Source organism: Danio rerio, chromosome 23 (assembly GCF_052040795.2).
Source record: "Danio rerio strain M-AB ecotype USA chromosome 23, GRCz13ab, whole genome shotgun sequence".
Classification (NCBI taxonomy): domain Eukaryota; kingdom Metazoa; phylum Chordata; class Actinopteri; order Cypriniformes; family Danionidae; genus Danio; species Danio rerio.
Genome location: NC_141043.1, coordinates 2,018,865 through 2,039,726, shown reverse-complemented (window position 1 = coordinate 2,039,726; position 20,862 = coordinate 2,018,865). Strand labels below are relative to the sequence as shown.

The 20,862-nt window shown below is 40.9% G+C and overlaps 2 protein-coding genes across 6 annotated transcripts in view; one reads left to right on the top strand and one right to left on the bottom strand.

Moving 5' to 3' along the window:
• Window positions 1-16,137, top strand: part of prdm5 (PR domain containing 5) — a 115,233-nt gene extending 99,096 nt beyond the window's left edge. Inside the window, exons 15-18 of one of the 5 annotated variants that reach the window (XR_015522760.1) lie at window positions 949-1,053; window positions 12,012-12,834; window positions 14,930-15,438; window positions 15,568-16,137. Coding sequence is in view for 2 of the 5 variants with exons in the window: in NM_001002301.3 (NP_001002301.2) it covers window positions 949-1,053; window positions 12,012-12,176 (270 nt within the window). In the remaining 3 variants the exon portion in view is untranslated. 5 annotated transcript variants of the gene reach the window in all.
• Window positions 1-20,862, bottom strand: part of LOC147838133 (uncharacterized) — a 92,792-nt gene that overhangs the window by 43,154 nt on the left and 28,776 nt on the right. The gene's annotated exons all lie outside the window — the stretch shown is intronic.

The window sequence follows — 20,862 nt, the reverse complement described above, 5'->3', positions numbered from 1 at the left end:
CTGTTAGAGAGCATAATGTACTTTTAAGGCTATTTTAGTGGAGAATGTAGTTGTTTGGATTGCAACTATGCAGTTTATTTACAAGGATAGTGCCTATTTTAAAATATTTATCATTACTGAGAGACAGCGCGTCGGCGTCCATTAGTCAAAGACTGTTGACGTTGTCTATCCACAAGATGGCACCAGGACCGCATAATAAGTCCTTGCTTTGTAGATGAAAACTGCATGTTTTCTTTATCATGAATAAGACGCTGCGAATAAAAAGCTGGATTCATCCTCGTCCCTCCTTATCGCAAACACAACAGCAGCCTGGTAGTGATTGCGCTGCTTTTTTTGCCGTTAATTGTTGTGATATTGTAACTGTCCCTTAATGTTTGATATGCATCGTCTATAAATGTCATGTCCCCTTTAAGAGGACTTCTTCTCAAGTTGTTTTACCTTTGAGATGTAAGCACGCAGATATGCCATCTGCAGATAAAAATGAACAGCGGAAGACAGTAGTTCCTAATACAAAAGGGTTTTAGACTCTGTGTTTGATTTTCTTTTTTATATACATGATTGTGTCGTCGAACTGTTGTATAAATGCGATATCACACTCGTAGCAGTGCAATATGGCTGTATATCAGCAAAAGCGCAAAGCACGCCTCCCACCAGTGCTGATATACAGCCATATTGCACTGCCACACGTGTGATATTGCTCATGCATATATATATATATATATATATATATATATATATATTTTTTTTTTTATGAAAAGTACCTATTTACTGGAGTAATTCTTTCATCTGAAACTTATTTTACTCTTACTCGAGTAACTTTTAAGATTGTAATTTTTACTTTTACTTGAGTAAAAGTTTCTGCAGGTACTTGTACTTTTAATTGAGTATAGATTTTGGATACTCTACCCATCTCTGCCAGTATATTTACCACCTCTCCGTCTCTTACAGGAAAAGCCATATAAATGCAGCGAGTGCAACAAGGCCTTCAGTCAGAAGCGCGGGCTGGACGAACACATGCGCACACACACCGGAGAGAAGCCCTTTCAGTGCGACGTAAGTCACTGATTCAAATTATCCATTCAGAGTGAGTCTTCTGTAATCAACTCACTGATTCAAATGATTAATTCAGAGTGAATCTCCAGTAAACAACTCACTAATTCAAATGATTCATTCAGAGTGAGTCTCCAGTTAACAACTCACTGATTCAGATGATCCATTCAGAGTGAGTCTCCATTAACAACTCACTGATTCAGATGATCCATTCAGAGTGAGTCTCCATTAACAAATCACTGATTCAGATGATCCATTCAGAGTGAGTCTCCATTAACAACTCACTATTCAAATGATTCATTCAGAGTGAGTCTCCATTAACAACTCACTATTTCAAATGATCCATTCAGAGTGAGTCTCCATTAACAGCTCACTGATTCAAATGATTCATTCAGAGTGAGTCTCCATAAACAGCTCACTGATTCAAATGATTCATTCAGAGTAAGTCTCTATTAACAACTCACTGATTCAGATGATCCATTCAGAGTGAGTCTCCATTAACAACTCACTGATTCAAATGATGTGTTCAGGGTGATTCAGTATTACTTTATTAGGCTATTTCAACTTTCACTCAAGCGCCAGATTTGAGTATACTTTGTCTAATAGCGTAAATGAACAGCAGATTTTTTTATTTCTGGGTGTACTATCCCTTTAAAAATCTTTGTCCTTACCTAATAAAGGTATGCTCGTTTTGAGGTGCTGACTAACAGGTGTAAAATAAACTGAAACTACAATCAGTTTGAATTGAATTGCAATGTAAATGTTTGAAAACAAGTGAAAAGAATAAAGCTCTGAGCCAATGAGATTGCTTTAGAGGGGAAGTCTGGAAAAACGTAGCTTTGAGTGTTTTAAAATGTTCAAATCCTCATTCTGACGTTTCACAAAACAGCTCCATGAAGTTCCTTTTCTTTAACTTCAACGGGAGCCGTGAAGGACAGACGCGACCACCCCACAAACCACTTCAAATGCTGTCAAATAGTCAGAGAAAGCGAGTCAATAAGAAATGAATCTGGAGTATAGGTGGTTTCTGGCACGTCACGCTTCAGAAATGCTGCGCATGAAAGACGGAGCAGGAATAATCTGCCATCTTCAATGGAGGCGTCCTAACAACCGTCATCAGAGCGCCAGATTTCCGACCGAATCACTCCAGGCTTGAAAGACCTGTCACGTCAAATGGGGAGAGAACATTAAAAAAAAAAAGAGGAAACAGCCAATTTCATTCTCGTATGGTCTTTAAAGAAGTCAAAACTTAGAGAGACATGCTTGGAGTTCAGCATAGACTTCAGATAAATCCACAGATTGTTTCTCATTTACTTTAGTGAAAGTATGTGTCTGTGTGTGTGTGTTTGAGAGTCTCCTGTGGAGTGTGTTCACTGCCAGCGGAGCGTTTCAGAGGAAGCTTATCAGCATGTCTTTACATCACTCTCTGATTTATACACAGTCTGAAGGAAAACAATAATAAAGCATTAAAAGGGACATTTTATACAAAAATCACTTTTGTAAGGGGTTTAAACTCAGCGGTCTCTCAATATCTTCAGCCTCTAATAGTAAAAATGTATAAATTAAATTGTTTATAATCAGACTTGACGAAAACTGTCTGCAGAAACACTTTGATTGACATTCTCCATTTGTATGTGTCATCAGAGGTTAAAAGCCCCGCCCACTAGTCACCATCCCTCCCTCATTTGCATATAAACAGCCCTGAGTGAGAAGCAGCCGTCCGTCGTTAGAGTTTTGACTCTGCTGCTATCACCATAGCGTTTGTAGCTCCGCCCTCTTCTAAAAAGACTAAAATCTCATTTGAGTTTAAAGTGACAGTCACCAAAATAGCACAGTTAGGATCAAAGAGTTCACACTTAGCTAATGATTGATAATTAAGCATGTTTGGCATGCTGTCTCAGGAGAGAGCCCTGAGCTTATGAGATCCTTGAGCCTGGGGCTCCCTCCCGTTTGAAGGGCGAGAGGGGAGTTTGAGCTCAGGTAGGTCTCGAAAACTCCTGTGCTTGTGTTGAACGTGTTAGGAATAGCTGAGATATAGCCGGCTAAGGGTTGTCTTAAGATGCTACATTGGAAATTGGGGAAAACCCACTCGAGCATGGGGAGAACATGCAAACTGTACAGAAACGCAGACTGGCCCTGTGAGGGCTCGAACCAGTGGTGTTCTTGCTGTGAGGCAACAGTACTAACCACCGGGCTGCCCTGCCACCCTATCAGAAGAAGTAGGGGTGGAAGGGGTGCTCAGTAAACAACGGTGAGTTTGGTGAACTGATCACCTTCACGGCCAATCACAGTCATTCCTGTTGAGCATGTGATCACAATGTCAAATCAGCTGTTTGAGAACAGCGCTCAAACGTTAGAAATGGATGCCTTTTTAAAATATCCTCACCGATTGATACTGAATTCCAGTATCGTGAAAACAATATACCAAAGTCTCTCCATTTAACCATCAGTCTCACGTGTCAGCCATGTTTGTAGTTTTAACACTTTTTTATTCGTATTTGTAGTTCTATTCGATTTCACACACTGAATCCATTTTCAAATACTATTTAGGATGCATATTATGCAAATTGAGCGACGCAGTGGCGCAGTGGGTAGCACGTTCGCCTCACAGCAAGAAGGTCGCTGGGTTGCTGGTTCGATCCTCGGCTCAGTTGGTGTTTTGCATGTTCTCTCTGCGTTCGCGTGGGTTTCCTCCGGGTGCTCTGGTTTCCCCCACAGTCCAAAGACATGCGGTACAGGTGAATTGGGTAGGCTAAATTGTCCGTAGTGTATGAGTGTGAATGTGTATGTGTGGATGTTTCCGCACATACACGTTTCCGCTTGGTAAAAACTTGTTGGATAAGTTGGCGGTTCATTCCGCTGTGGCGACCCCGGAAAATGAAAATGAATGAATGAATATTATGCAAATTGGGATGCAGAACTAGTCTAAATTGGTTTTATGATGTGTTTAATCTGATTGGCTGGACTGAGAAACAGAAAAGTGTGTGTGTGTGTGTGTGTGTGTGTGTGTGTGTGTGTGTGTGTGTGTGTGTGATCTGAGTCTATAACACATGATTCAGAGATGGACACGAGTGTGTTTTCAAGGACAGAGAGCAGATAAAGAGGAGTTGAGTTGCTGTGGTTTGGACTTGAAGTGCTGGAAGGTCAGACGAGGGTCAGTTTGTGCAGGGCGGTTTCATCCTGCTGTCCGCCTGGCAGGACGTCCTTCCACTGCGGCTTTCACACCACAGCAACACCCTCAGAGACTCACACACACACACACACACACACACGTATGTACATTCACACACACATATAGACACAAACACTGACTCACAAACAGACAGAAACACACAGACACAAACACCCTCTCACAGACTCACACGTACATACATAAACATACACACACACACACACACACACATACACACACACACACACTGAGGGCGTTGTGCTTGGTGGTCTGCTGCGCGTCACGCTGCTGATTATGTGGACTCAGTGTGGGCTGCAGGGTTAAACTCAAGAGCGGCTGCAGCTCTTCCAGCGGTCTCAGAGTAAACCCCGCTGAACGTCACACACTACCCACAATCCTTCTCTCTCTCAGAGTAAACCCCGCTGAACGTCACACACTACCCACAATCCTCCTCTCTCTCAGAGTAAACCCCGCTGAACGTCACACACTACCCACAATCCTCCTCTCTCTCAGAGTAAACCCCGCTGAACGTCACACACTACCCACAATCCACCTCTCTCTCAGAGTAAACCCCGCTGAACGTCACACACTACCCACAATCCACCTCTCTCTCAGAGTAAACCCCGCTGAACGTCACACACTACCCACAATCCTTCTCTCTTTCTGAGTAAACCCCGCTGAACGTCACACACTACCCACAATCCTCCTCTCTCTCAGAGTAAACCCCGCTGAACGTCACACACTACCCACAATCCTCCTCTCTCTCAGAGTAAACCCCGCTGAACGTCACACACTACCCACAATCCTCCTCTCTCTCTGAGTAAACCCCGCTGAACGTCACACACTACCCACAATCCTCCTCTCTCTCAGACTAAACCCCGCTGAACGTCACACACTACCCACAATCCTCCTCTCTCTCAGAGTAAACCCCGCTGAACGTCACACACTACCCACAATCCTCCTCTCTCTCAGAGTAAACCCCGCTGAACGTCACACACTACCCACAATCCACCTCTCTCTCAGACTAAACCCCGCTGAACGTCACACACTACCCACAATCCTCCTCTCTCTCAGAGTAAATCCCGCTGAACGTCACACACTACCCACAATCCTCCTCTCTCTCAGAGTAAACCCCGCTGAACGTCACACACTACCCACAATCCTCCTCTCTCTCAGACTAAACCCTGCTGAACAACACACACTACCCACAGTCCTCCTCTCTCTCAGACTAAACCCCGCTGAACGTCACACACTACCCACAATCCTCCTCTCTCCCAGACTAAACCCTGCTGAACGTCACACACTACCCACAATCCACCTCTCTCTCTCTGCGGTGTGTGTGTCGAGAGCGCTTGTGTGAGAGTCGGCCAGAATCAGACAGAAAGAGTCTGTGTTTGTGTGTTAGGACTCAACATTATGCAATGTGGTGTGTGTGTGCGTGTGCGTGTGCGCGCGCCTGAGAGTGTCTGGGTTTGTTTAGTTGTTAACACACGCCAGCGTTCATGCACACAGCTCAGAGACCCTCAGAATGCAAAGGTGGGCCAGAAGTTGACTGAAGTTGGCAAAGCAGAGAATATTTGGGGTTTGACGGCGTTCATCAAGCAACATCAGTCTGTGGAGATTTGCTGAAATATCTGCTCGTTCAGTTTTTCAGAGCTCGTGATTGTGGATGTTTTGCTTTTAGAATTGCGCTTTTGATCTACGTCAGGGATGTCGAACTCAGTTCTAGGAGGGCCGCAGCCCTGCACAGTTTAGTTCCAACCCTGCTCCAACACACTTACCTGAAGGTTTCAAACAAGCCTGAAGGACTCAATGAGTTTGATCAGGTGTGTTTAATTAGGGTTGGAACTAAACTGTGCAGAGCTGCGGAACTGAGTTTGACATCCCTGATCTATGTTAAGTGCCCAATGATCTCTGCCAGACGGGCTGCTCTGAGTATTTCAGAAACTGCTGATCTACTGGGGTTTTCACGCACAAACATCTCTAGGGTTTACAGAGAATGCTCCAACAAAGAGGAAATATCCAGTGAGCGGCAGTTCTGTGGGCGCAAATGCCTTGTTGATGAGGTCAGAGGAGAATGGCCAGACTGGTTCCAGCTGATAGAAAGGCAACAGTAACTCAAATAAGCACTGGTTACAACCGAGCTCTGCAGAAGAGCATCTCTGAACACACAACACGTCCAACCTTGAGGCGGATGGGCTACAGCAGCAGAAGACCACACCGGGTGCTGCTTCTGTCAGCTAAGAACAGGAAACTGAGGCTACAATTCACACAGACTCACCAAAACTGGACAATAGAAGATTGGAGAAACGTTGCTGCTCTGATGAGTCTCCATTTCTGCTGCCACATTCGGATGGTTTGGTCAGAATTTGGCCTCAACACGATGAAAGCATGGATCCATCCTGCCTTGTATTAACAGTTCAGGCTGGTGGTGGTTGTAATGGTGTGGGGGAGATTTTCTTGGCACACTTTGTTGCCCATTAGTATCAATTGAGCATCAACGCCACAGCCGACCTGAGTATTACTGCTGACCATGTCCATCCCTTCATGACCTCAGTGTACTTCCAGAAGTATATGCACCGTCAATAAGTGTGAATCATCTCAGACTGGTTTCTTAAACATGATGATGAGTTCACTGTACTCGAATGGCCTCCACAGTCACCAGATCTCAATCCAATAGAGCAGCTTTGGGATGTGGTGGAACGGGAGATTGGCACCATGGATGTGCAGCCGACAAATCTGCGTGATGCTGTCATGTCAATATGGAGCAAAATCTCTGAGGAATCTCTTGTTGAATCTATGCCACTAAGGAACCTGTTAGCCAGCACTCAATTTTAGGAATTTACACCTACCTAACTTTAAATAGTAACAGTTCCTGACTCCAGTAAGCTACAAACGCAAATTATGTATCATTGGAAAGAAGACACTTTGAGCTTTACTGTGGTAAAAGGAGAAGTTGTATGTTAAAAAAAATATAAAAAGTTATACATTATGAAGTCATGAGGAAATTAATTTTTAATTTAATTGTGTTTAATTTTAGTTTTCCATATAGAAACACAGCAAAACAGTAATGTAATGTCCTGGAAAAAATATGACTTGAAAGCCAAGTATTTCATATGTTTACATTTTAAATTTGATGAAGATAGCATGCAAAATGAGATTACTGTAAAAGATTTTCTGAGGCTATGTCGATGTCCTTCTCTCCATCATTGTCAGAGGCACTTTCTCAAAAATCATCTTCCCAAGTTAAAACATTTACAGTCGCTGAATGATTTGGTCTACATTTAATGTTTATGTATCCTTGGAAAGAAGACACTCTGGGCTTTATTATCCATCATCTAGAGTTTATAATGCTCAAAATGAAAAAAAGTTTTAGATGCTTAAGGCAGTTCTGAAGGCAAACGGAGGTTCCAACGCAGTACTAGTAGGGTGTATCTAATAAAGCGGCCGGTGAGTGTACACTGTATGCTGGAGCAGATTCTCCAACAGCTGACACACACTCATTCTCACAGCGAGAGACTGAGACTAATAAGTGGTCTGTCGGGGTGTTAAACGTTTCTTCATGCTGTCTAAATAAACCGATGCGAGTGATTTGATGAAGACAGTGGCAGCTGGGAGATTTCTCTCTGCGTCTCTTCATGGAGATCAACAGTATTGAGTGTTCCTGCAGAGATCAACATGATTTATCATGAGAAATAGAGTGTGTGTGTGTGCGTGTCTGTGTGTGCTTGTGTGTGTGTGTGTGTTTACGCATGTGCATGTTAGTGAGTGTGTTTTACAGTGTATATAGCATATGTGTGAGTGTGTGTGTGTGTGTGTGTGTATGTTTAAGTGAATTTCTGCATGTGCAGGTGTCTGTGAATGTGTGTGTGCGTGTGTGCGTTTGTGTCTTTTTACTTGTGTGTGCATGTGAATAAATATGTGTGTGTGTGTGTGTGTGTGTGTGTGTGTGTGTTTGCATGTGTGAATTTGTGTTAAGCATGCGTGTGTGAGTGGGCAAATGTGTTTATGTGTCTTTTTGCATGTGTGTGTGAGTGTGTTTACAAGCATCAAATTCTGTGTGTGTTGCATGTGTCTGTGTTTGTGTGTTTGTGTTTGTTTGAGGGAATTTCTGCATGTGCAGGCGTGTGTGTGTGTGTGTGTGCGCATGCGATTGAATATATTTGTGTGTGTGTGTTTATGTGAGCGAATGTGTGTGTGGGTCTGTGTGAGTGTGTGTGTGTATGTTTGCATGTGTGAGTTTGTGTGTTAAGCATGCGTGTGTGAGTTGACAAATGTGTTTGTGTGTCTGTTTGCATGTGTGTGTGTGTGTGTGAGTGTGTTTACAAGCATCGAATTCTGTGTGTGTTGCATGTGTCTGTGTTTGTGTGTGTGTGTGTGTGTTTGTGTGTTTGTGTTTGTTTGAGTGAATTTCTGCATGTGTAGGCGTCTGTGTGTGTGTGTGTGTGTGTGTGTGTGTGTGTGTGTGTGTGTGTGTGTGTGTGTGTGTGTGTGTGTGTGTGTGTGTGTGCATGTGATTGAATATATTTGTGTGTGTTTATGTGAGTGAATGTGTGTGTGTGTGTTTGCATGTGTGAGTTTGTGTGTTAAGCATGCGTGTGGGAGTTGACAAATATGTTTGTGTGTCTGTTTGCATGTGTGTGTGTGTGTGAGTGTGTTTACAAGCATCGAATTCTGTGTGTGTTGCATGTGTCTGTGTTTGTGTGTGTGTGTGTGTTTGTGTGTTTGTGTTTGTTTGAGTGAATTTCTGCATGTGTAGGCGTCTGTGTGTGTGTGTGTGCGCGTGTGTGTGTGTGTGTGTGTGTGTGTGAGTGTGTGTGTGTGTGTGTGCATGTGATTGAATATATTTGTGTGTGTTTATGTGAGCGAATGTGTGTGTGTGTGTTTGCATGTGTGAGTTTGTGTGTTAAGCATGCGTGTGGGAGTTGACAAATATGTTTGTGTGTCTGTTTGCATAAGTGTGTGTGAGTGTGTTTACAAGCGTCGATTTCTGTGTGTGTTTGTGTGTATGTTTGAGTTTGTGTGTGTGTGTGTGTGTGTGTGTGTGTGTGTTGAATGCGTGTGAGCGTGCATGTGTCTATATGTATGTGTGTGTGTTGCATGTGTGTGTGTGTGTGTGCGCATGCTGCACGTTCATGTATGTGTGTGCATTTAAGTGTGTTTGTGTCTATTTGTGTGTGTGTGTGTGTGTGTGTGTGTGTGTGTGCTGCATGCATGTTCATGCATGTATATGCGTGTGCGCAAGCTGCATGCATGCTTGAGTGTTTATACCTGTGTTTGTGTGTTCCGCATGCTTGTGAGTGTTCATGTGTGTGTGTGATGCATGGGTGCGAGCGTTCATGCATGCATGCGTGTGTGTGTGTGTGTGTGTGTGTTGTGGCATCAGGCCTCTGCTTTGACTGCAGGATTGAGCTGAATGTGATTTACTGCTGGGTTTGGCTTCAGTTTGCTAACTGGCTGTTTCTGAGTGTCTGTTTTGTTGGCAGTGCTGTTTCCAACGGTTCTGCAGTGTGTGTGTGTGTGTGTGTGTGTGTAAAGGCCTCAACCAGCAGCATATGGCATAGTGAGCAGATCTGAGTCTGCTTTCCAGTGTTCTGGGTTCAGGGTCTGGTGTTTGTGTGTTTGCTCCGCTTTCACATCCTCTCAGCGGCCGCAGGGCATGAAGTCATACTAACACACAAAACACCACAGTAAACAAGGCCAAATCAAAACCTTCCTCTCATGGCCGCTACATGGCTTATGTAACAGAGACACACTCATGGCTACTACACTGCAAAGAGAAAGAGAGTTTGTGTCTTGTTTCCAGTCCAAATACCTCAACATTGTTAAATTCATTCATTCATTTTCCTTCGGCTTGGGCCCAATCCCAACTCTATTTTTGTACCCTTCTACACTACGGCCAATATAGTTCATGTAGTTCCCCTATAGCGCATGTGTTTGGACTGTGGGGGAAACCAGAGCACCCTGAGGAAACCCACACCAACATGAGAACATGCAAACTCCACACAGAAATGCCAACTGGCCCAGCCGGGACTCAAACCAGCAAACTTCTTGCTGTGAGGCGATAGTGCTAACCACTGAGCCACCCCTGCACAATAATGTTAATAGTATAAACTATGGTGGCAAATCAATGCTAATGCAATATTAATCGAGCGCAGCGGTGATGTTTGCGCGCGAGGAGAAGTGAACCGTGAGCAGATTACAGGTAAGGATGGCTGACGTGAAACTGACGTTTCGACACAGTGTCGAGATCCCGAAGCGCAAGTGTTTCGAAACACTGCACCGAAGCATGATCCGAAACACCCAGCTCACGTGACTAAAGTGTTTCGAAACACTTGGTCACGTGGCTAAAGCGATTCAAAGCATCGATCATTTCAGAGGCGTTTCAAGACCCGGAGAATCTGCATCTGACTGGCATGATCAAGGACGCAACTGTGTCTTGTATGGCTTAGTGGACTATGCGTGTGCACAACAGATCTGTGTTACAAATTTGTTTTGGGTTCGATTCCCGACTAGTCCAAATACTACAAAATCATGATTTTATATATTTTAATCATGTTACTGTTTTATGGTGTAGTCTAGATAGGATACAGCTACGGATATGCCATCAATTTAGCATCATTTTTGTAACACTGTAAAACAATAATTAATATTTTTACAGTACTGTGATGGGTTTAGGTTTTGGATAGACGTTAATAAAATACAATGGGAAATTTAATTAATAATATAAATAATTATTGTTAACTTCTGGCCACAACTGTATCTGATCTAGCAACAACCCTGTTTTATGAACAAAACAATACAAATTTATTTACAAGGTGTTTATTCGTATGTCAGAGCAATGTTGAAACAAAACGATACAATAACAAAGCATTACCAACTGCTATCAAAGCATTTCAAAATAATTGCTACAGTATGAATTCGAACGCATTATTCCCGCATGGTGGTCACGGACTCTAACCGCTCGTCTAAACCACTTGCAGAGTCAGGGCTACAAAGTAGGGTTTCATACCCTAATTTGCTCAACTGTTCTTTGCTGAAGCTGCTTCAGTGAAATACAATTAAAATGACCACTAGGTGTCGCCGTAGAGTGGTGTTTCAAAACGTTTCGAAGCTTCGACACATTTGCTTCGATAGTTTCAGTGTTTCACGAAGCCTCGCTTTGCCCACCACTAATTACAGGTCTACACGCGAGAAAACTACAGCTCGCGAGCGCACAGGGGATCTCCACGCGTGCGCTCAACTGATCCAGCGCGAGAAAACAAGTCCCGCGCGCGCACGTCATCATCTGTGCGCACGATGGACGCTCTCGCAAGCGAGGTCATGCCTACAGCGCGCGCGCGCGATCAGTTCTCTCCGCTCGCTCGCTGGTTCTTCTCTCTGCTCGCGCGAAACAGTTTGGATTTTTGTCAGTCCTGGGGCGGGACTTGGTGTACTTGTTATCTCTAACGCTATTGGCTAACTGATCGCGCGCTGTAGGCATGACCTCGCTCGCGAGAGCGTCCATCGTGCGCACAGACGTGCGGGACTTGTTTTCTCGCGCTGGATCAGTTGAGCACGCGCGTGAAGATCCCCTGTGCGCTCGCGAGCTGTAGTTTTCTCGCGTGTAGACCTGTAATCTGCTCACGGTTCACTTCTCCTCGTGCGCAAACATCACCGCTGCGCTCGATTAATATTGGCATCGATTTGCAGTCATATAAACAGCTATGTACTTTTACTTTACATTTAAATTTGACTTGGAAATGTGTGATTTTTTAATGTTATTATTGGCATGTGTGTGTATTTCCAGGTGTGTGACCTGTCCTTCAGTTTAAAGAAGATGTTGATCAGACACAAACTCACCCATAATCCCAACAGGCCGATGGCTGAGTGCTCCCTGTGCCACAAGAAGTTCACCCGCAACGACTACCTCAAAGTGCACATGGAGAACGTCCACGGAGAGACGGAGGGATAAACTACCAAACACTACACATGCACACTTAAGGGATCGTTCACGCAGAAATGACTTTCTTTCTCCAGTAGAACACTGCAGTAGTGAACAGGTTTATTAGATTGAATTAAACGCATACAAAATGAGTCCAAATCAATAGCCACGGCTTCTGATGACACACTGAGGTCGTGTGAAGCGAAATGATCACTGTGTGCAAAAAATTGAACATTATTTACAATATTAAACGCTTTGATCTACAGTGTGAATATACTCAGGTTGTAGTCTGATTGCTTTGATTACAAGTGTTTGAGCAGGCTGCAGGTTAAAGCTAATGATATTGTGAATAATGTTCAGTTTTTTACACGGAGCGATGGTTTCTCTTCACAAGGTTTCTCTTCTCAGTATGTCATCAGGAGCCATGGTTATTGGGTCAGTGTATCTTTTGGTCTTTGGATTTTCATTTTAGAAATGGATATTAATAAACAAAAACGAGCCGTTTTTTGATTTTCGTTTTCACATTTAAAAGCGAACATTAAAATACGAGGCGTTTTTCCTTTTCATGGTGAAAAACGAAAAAGCTAAATTAATAAATGATTTGATTTTCATTTTTTATTTTGAATAACAAAAAAATAAAATCACCCGAAAACAAAAACAAATAAAGTCTTGCGTTTTATATTCTGAAGTCAGACGGCCGACTCATTAACGGTGACGCAATGCTGACCTGCTAGCCTACTATAGGCTATTACTTTTTCCCACTGAATAATGTTATTAAAAGGTATTTCTTATGATAACAAGATTTTGTTAATACATACTTTCCTCATTGACCTGGTTATATGCAGAAACATTATTGACCATATATGCATTATTTGCATTGCTGAACAGTTTTCTGAAAATCAAGTTTATTGTTAAAATCACTTACACTTTAGGAGTGACAGTAACATTGGACATTCGTTTGGAATCATTGCTCATCTCTCCATGTCATATTTTATGTACTTTTATGCACTTTATTATTTTAATCTGAAAGGTGTTCAGTGTGTTTCAAAAACACCGTCATATGCTATGGTTGATAATGAGCTTTAAGACCGCTGTTGTGTGCGTATTCACCCCAAATGCAACCTATTCTATTGCCTAAAGTAACCTAGAATCATATATATATATTTATATCATATATATATATATATATATATATATATATATATATATATATATATATATAATATCTTTTATATATATATATATATATATATATATATATATATATATATATATATATATATATGAAATAGGCAATTTTTTTTATTATTTCAATTTATGTATTCAAAATCTTCATGTATTAAAAAGCTTTAGTTATATTCTGTTTTTAAAAGACACATGATGCTTATCAGGGTGTTTGTGCAGCATGCTTCCTTTCAGATAAAATTCATTTTCTATTTTTATTTTAAAACACTATGACTTATTGAAATGTGCGTAACGAACAACTGTATTAATTCCTCCCTCACTTGAAATGATTTGTGGTCAGACTTCGGGAAGTGGAAGTGTTATGGTTTTAACAATATTAACATTTTCTCTTTCAGAAAGCGTTCAGTAAAGCAACCTAATGCTTGCATGTAATGTCAAAATAAAGATTGTTTCATTTAAAACATGCTAATAAAAAATAAATATGTAGCCTATAACCGGCACTTATATGAGAAATATATCATCTTAATGAGGATAATACGTCTTAACGAAATCCCTTTATAACTAGCAAATACCTTTTAAAACATGATTAAGTGGAAACAAATAGTAGCCTATAGTAGCAGGGTTTCTGCGAGGTCTTTAAAAGTCTTAAATCTCAAAATCTAAATTTTAGGCCCTAAAAAGTCTTAAATGTATTGAAATATTGTGTTGAAGGTCTTAAATCTTCTTTAAACAGGTCTTAATTTTCCTTTCTTCATGTGTTGCTACCAAATCTGGCCAAAACACATACAATCACCAACAATCATCTTAATAAAACATTGGTAACACTTTACAATAAGGTTCATTAGTTAATGCATTTACTAACATGAACTAATCATGAACAACACATGTACAGCATTTATTAATCCTAATTGAACATTTACTAATGCATTATTAACATTCAAGTCCATGCTTGTTAACATTAGTTAATGCAAAATGAGTTAACATGAACTAATAATGAACTACTGTATTTTCATTAACTAACGTTAACTAACATGAACAAATACAGTAGTAAATGTATTGTTCATTGTTTGTTCATGTTAGTAAATGCATTAATTGACATTAACTAATAAACCTTTTTGTAAAGTGTGACTAAAACGTTAAACCTTTTATTTAAAAAGGTAATATTTAACTTTATTTATCATTATGCTTTAATTATTTTCCTTACAGTAACATTTGTTTAAAGGTTCTCCATGCGTTTACTGCTGACGACACTGACCTGGACAGATTGCTGTGCATATATTTAGTTTATTTTAAAACTTTTAAAACATTTGTTCATTTTTCTTTCATTTTAAAGAAAGTTTATTTATGGATACAACTAGAGCTTGCTTGTTTTTACACAATATATAAAAAAATATTTTGCTAAAAAATAAAAGGTAAAATATTTAAATTGTTTATTATTATTGTGTTATTAAATGTAATAAATTATGTATATTTTTGATTGGGCAAATAAAAATCTTTTCCATCTGGGCCTATTGAACAATGCTTTAGCCTTTAGGGTATAAAATTCCCTTCATAATGGTCTTAAAAAGTCTTAAATTTAACTCTGAGTGGGCTAGCAGGTCAGCATTGTGTCATGGTAAATGGGTCGGCCTATCTAATTTCAGGATATAAAACAAGTCTTTCTTCGTTTTTGTTTTCGGGTGATTTTATTTTTTGTAATTCGTAATAAAAAAAATCTAATATATATTTTTTTAATTTTGCTTTTTAATTTTTTACCATGAAAAAAAGAGAAACGCCTCCTATTTCAATATTCGTTTTTGAATTAGAAAACGAAAATCAAAAATTGAAAATAGCCATTTCTAAAATGAAAATCCAACCGAAAGATCCACCGACCCAACTGATTTGGACTCATCCGTATGTGTGTATTTTTAATCTAAAAAAACCCTGTCACCATTCACTGCCATTATATGAATCACCAAGAACCATAGACTCAAAATCTTCCTTAATGTTCTGCTACAGAATAAAAGTCACCAAATCTTTGATGACCTGTGGCTGAGTAAATTAGGACATTTTCATTTTTGAGTGAACTATCCCTTAAAGCCGGAGATGTCAAACTCAATTCCTGGAGGTCTGCAGCCCTGCACAGTTTAGTTCCAGCCCTGCTTCAACACATCTATCTGTAGGTATCAAACAAGCCTGAAGGACACAGTTAGTTTGATCAGGTGTGTTTGATTAAGGTTGGAACTAAACTGTGCAGAGCTGCGGCCCTCCAGGAACTGAGTTTGACACCTGTGCTTTAAGCCATGTACAGTACAGTACAATGCTATCAGACGTAGGATGCATACATATATATAGAATCAAAGGATTTAATGTACCTCCAGTGGAATCCACAGATCTACTCAGCTTCATTAAATCAGATTCAACATAATTAAATCAAAGCATGAAAACGTGCAATTATGCAGAACTTCACGAGTGTATTCGTTTATAATGCTCCATTTTCCGTTTGATGTTCGTCTTTTTGTATGTCAATATCAGTTGTTTTGGATTCGCTCAATTGTTGCGAGATGTTGCGTGACCGAAAACACGACGTGCCAATTTTCTACGTTTTTGTTCTTGAAAGTAAAGCCGGTCCGCTGTATTATTTAGTATTTATCGTATATTCAGCGTTCGGGTTTGCATGAGGTTTGCGTTTGATCGCCGGATTAACATCGAGTTGGGTTTCATATTTGATGGAAATGAGCGATTGGATTGCTGATAGCACTAATCTGCTCGGCCTGTTATTTTTGCTGCTTCTCTGGTCAAATAAACATTATTTTCCTTCCCCCGACCCCGTCCCATACATCTGCAGGGCTGTGTAGAACACAGATTTACTTTAGCTAATGATAAACATTTGCTTCTTGCTAAACGGTTGGTGTCGGAGGAATCGGATGTGCTTTGATACTTGATTAGACGTGCTCGGTCGGTGATTGTTCTGTAAAGCTGGCTACCATTGGTTCTAGCGTAATTAAAGCTTTAGTGTGGCTTTGGATAGAGAAGTAATTACTCATTAAGTTCCAGATCCAGAGCCAAATGCACAAATTCTCCCTCTGAACTACGGTAACAAAAACCCTTAAGAAGGACGAATGGGGTAAGAATAGGCATGGATTCAATTTCCTGAAAAAGAAATGAAGCTGAAGTCTTCAGTGACGTGTGTAGAGCAAAGTACTGATGAATCTGTGATTGCTAAAGACTTTCCTCCAAATGAAAGATGTACTGGTTGAGAAGAAAGAGCATAAAGGTATGCGTTACGCACTTGTATTCAGCCCTAATGCTGAAGTAGTTGTTGACTTCTGTCTAATCAGCACATCAAATTGATTTACATTCACATGTTTGTTTCAGTCTGTGCTCAAGTATTGACTTCTCTTCTTTCTCTTCCTCTCGCCTTCGCTCTCTCTGGTGTTAATATGACCTCTTTAGGCATGTGGGAGTGAATTCTTGTTGGATTAAGCATGAAATGGTCTTTATCTCTTAAAAAAAGGAACGAGCAAGAGGGTTTTGTCTTCTTTTTAAAATCGTATCATCTTCCTGGCTCATGTAAAGGGTCTGAAGTGTAAGGCCGTACTCACACTATGTACAGTTGCTTAGAACCGGGCCAAAGCACGCTCGTCCCCTCTCCCGTCTCCCCCAACGGCCCGCACTCAGGCCTGTGCACGCTTACGTCATCGATGCTGCGCTGTTCAGTAAGCGCTCTCGCTCAGCACAGTGGACATTTCTCTAGTTATATCGCTTTAGACCTTAGGGATGCGGTGACACGCAGTCAGATATTTCGCCGAACAGATCAGCCCCTTTTGACGCTCATAAACAATCAGGCATGTGCACACATAGGGCTCAACCTGTGCAGTGCACATGCCCTGTTTAGTCTTTGATAGAAAGTGCCCTTCCAAAATTATCAAAAGTGCCCCCGCGACACCCCCCGCTCCCTACCGCCCTTCAGTAGGCGCGCGACAACACCGCTCTTGAGTACGCCCCAACCCCCCCTTAAAGTACGCGCGCGACAACATCGCTGATCAGAACGCGCGCGACAACACCGCTCTTCAGTACACGTGCGACAACAACATCCCCCCCCCGTTCCTGCACATGCCCTTTGGACAGTCTCTGCACGGCCCTGTAAACAATCATAAAGCCCTCGTGCTGCAGGAATTAGGAGGTTTGCTGAAGGTGCAGCTGTCGTGCAGTGAGGGGGTTTGCGTCTTTAATAAACAACAGCAGTTTGCGTTCACTGAACAGTAAGAATGATTAATAAATCAATATGAATCTTAAAAGTCACGTCTCACTTTCAGTTTCGGGCTTTGGCGCGTTTTGCACTCACACACAAGCGTACCGCGCCAAAGCCCAAGTGAACTGCGCTTCAAGTGAGCCCGATTCAGAGCACTCACACTTCTCAAATGATTCGGGAAACGGGCCTGGGCACGGTACAGATAGCATAGTGTGAGTACGCCCTAAGAGTAATGATGCTGTGGGTTCTCCTTGCACCCATCCATTCATGCCTTACTTTCAGTTAACTTTTTTATTTATAACCGTTTTATTCAGCAAACATTATAAAAGTATATCTGCAATGACATTGTAGCTGAGACTAGTTTGATTGAGTCAAGGTCCAGACCTGTCGGGGCTACAGTAAGGCTAAAACGTGAAAAATACTGAACATCAGGATCTAGACCAAAAGAGGCCTGAGGCCCAGTCAAGATCTGAAGTGTGTTCATCTGAAGTCTGAGCCAGAACTAGTGTTAAGTCGGAGTCCAGATAAAGACCAGGGACCTGATTTATAAAGTCTTGCACAGAAACCATCATATGTTTAATCTAAGATCCTTTCACAAATCTGGGTTACACACACACACACACACACACACACAATGATAGTTCTATTATGCGAACTGTATATTGTGTCCTCTACCCCAATGCTACCCCTAAACCCATCACAAGAAACAGTCTGTACTTTTATATTCTTATTCAATTAAGCATGTTTACCCATGAGGACCTCTATTTTGGTCCCCACATTGACACAAGTCCCCATGGGTCTGTGTGTATTCAGGTTTAAGTCTCCACATGGGATATAATCCACTTGTGAAGTTATGACGTATGGAATACTGTTTCCAGGTCCATGTCGCTACTCATTTAAATTGAGAAAATAATCAGTTATGACCACTTTTTATTCATTTTACACATTACAGTAAATTTTATTTAAATCTTGGTGTATACAACAATCTCTGGTCTTCACAGACATCAATATTTTAACAATTTATAAAAACATTATCACTTTCTGGCCATCGAATATTAGGTATATATATATATATATTTATATATATACCCATACCTAATATTCGATGGCCAGAAAGTGATAATAAATGTTTACAAAGCGGTGTAATACTTTCAAAAATCATGATTGCAATATATATATATATATATATATATATATATATATATATATATATATATATATATATATATATATATATATATATATATATATATATATATATATATATTGCAATCATGATTTTTTAAAAGTATTACACCGCTTTGTAAACATTTATTATTACCATTTGTTAAATTTACCCATTTCCCAGTGATGGGTTGCGGCTGGAAGGGCATCCGCTGCGTAAAAAACATATGCTGGATAAGTTGGTGGTTCATGCTGCTGTGGTGACCCCAGATTAATAAAGGGACTAAGCCGAAAGAAAAATGAATGAATCAATAAATCTAGCCATACAATTTGATAGAGCACTTGGACCTGGATGCCGATTTGCGTGACGTCACATTTAACAAACGGATAACAAGTCCTCCAGTGAACTAAATTAATCACGAATGATCTTGAAACTGTGCTCTGCTGAATTCAGATCTCTGCCTTACAAACACTCCTAAATTATTCTCTTTAGTAAATTAAAGAGCATCAGCTAGTATCTACGGTACAGTCTTTCCTTGAGAATGGCAAAAAACAGGATTTTTTAGGATTTAAGAAATATGGTATTAAGGTTTGAAATCACTTTCCAGAACATTTACCTTCACTGTTCCTCACTGGTACTCCCCATACCCATACACACTGCGGAATCATTAGCAACAATGAAAAGAGAATCTAAAACATATTTTCCTTGAGTCATAATCTTAAAGAAAAAAAAAATCACAATCCTACTCTAGCTATGTATATATATATATATATTTATCTTATACAGTGCAGAACATCATTACAAGATTCAAGTAATCTGGAGGAATTTCAGTGTGTAAAGGACAAAGGCGAAAGCTTAAACTGGATAACCGTGATATCCGATCCTTCAGGCGGCGCTGCATCAAGAATCCTCATTCATCTATAAGCGAAATCACCACATGGGCTCGGGACTACTTTGGCAAACCTTTGTCAAGTACAACAATATATAGTTACATTCACAAATGCCAGTGAAAACTGCACTGTGCCAAAAGGAAGCCCTATGTTAACAGTGTCCAGAAGTGTCATCAACTTCTCTGGGCTCAGAGGCATCTGGGATGGTCCATCACACGATGGAGATGTGATCAGAGGAATCAGTAAAAGATCTGGCTGCGGAGGAAAAAAATGTACTAGACTGGCCAGCCTGCAGTCCTGACCTGTCTCCAATAAAGAGTCACATTTTGAAGTGCAAAATGCAACAACGAAGACCTCGTACACTTAAGACTTCCTGTTTGCAGGAGGAATAGGAGAAGGTGACACCTGAAACACTTCATCACTTGCTGTCTTCAGTCCCTAATTAACTTTTAAGTGTTGTGAAAAGGAATGGCAACATTACAAAGTGGTAAATGCTTCACTGCTCCAACATTCTTTTAAATTATGCTGCAAGAACCAAAATTGACATGTTTATTTTGAATAAATAAATAAATAAAAAGATGAGGAACACATTATATAATGTTTGTTGCATTGTCTGCAATGAAATACAAGTCAGAGTCAATGTAGAAATCACTACTGTCTTATTTAATTGCGTTGTCCATACTGTCCCGACTTTTTCTGCCTAAATTTGCAAGAGCAGCTCTTCAACCAAATTCCCTCCAAAATATCTTGTGGACTGGATGGAGCTAGATGAAGGTTTGGGGATGGCAAGATTTACAGCACATCAACATCAAAACCTCTTCTGAAGTGTGAAGTACAGTGGTGGACTCATCATGGTTTGGGCTGTTTTGCTGCCTCGAGGCCTGGACTGCTTGCCACCATCGAAAGAAAAACGATTTCCCATATTTATCAGGACGTTTTGATGGAGAAAGCAAGGCAGTTTGTCTGTCATTCACAACTCAACAGACATTGAGTGATGCAACTAGACACCAACCAAATAACAACTTCAACAGAAGAAAATGTTCCTTCTGGAGAAGCCCAGAGTCCTGACCTCAACCTGAGTGAGATGGTTTGGCATGACCTGAGGAGAACAATTCACACCAGTGCTCCCAAGCAAACTGCAGAGCTGGTTTTGTTAAGAGGAGTGGCGCAAAATTCCTCCTGACCACGGAGCAGGATTGATCCACAACTACAGGAAGCTTTGGTTTCTCTTGGTTTGTCTGT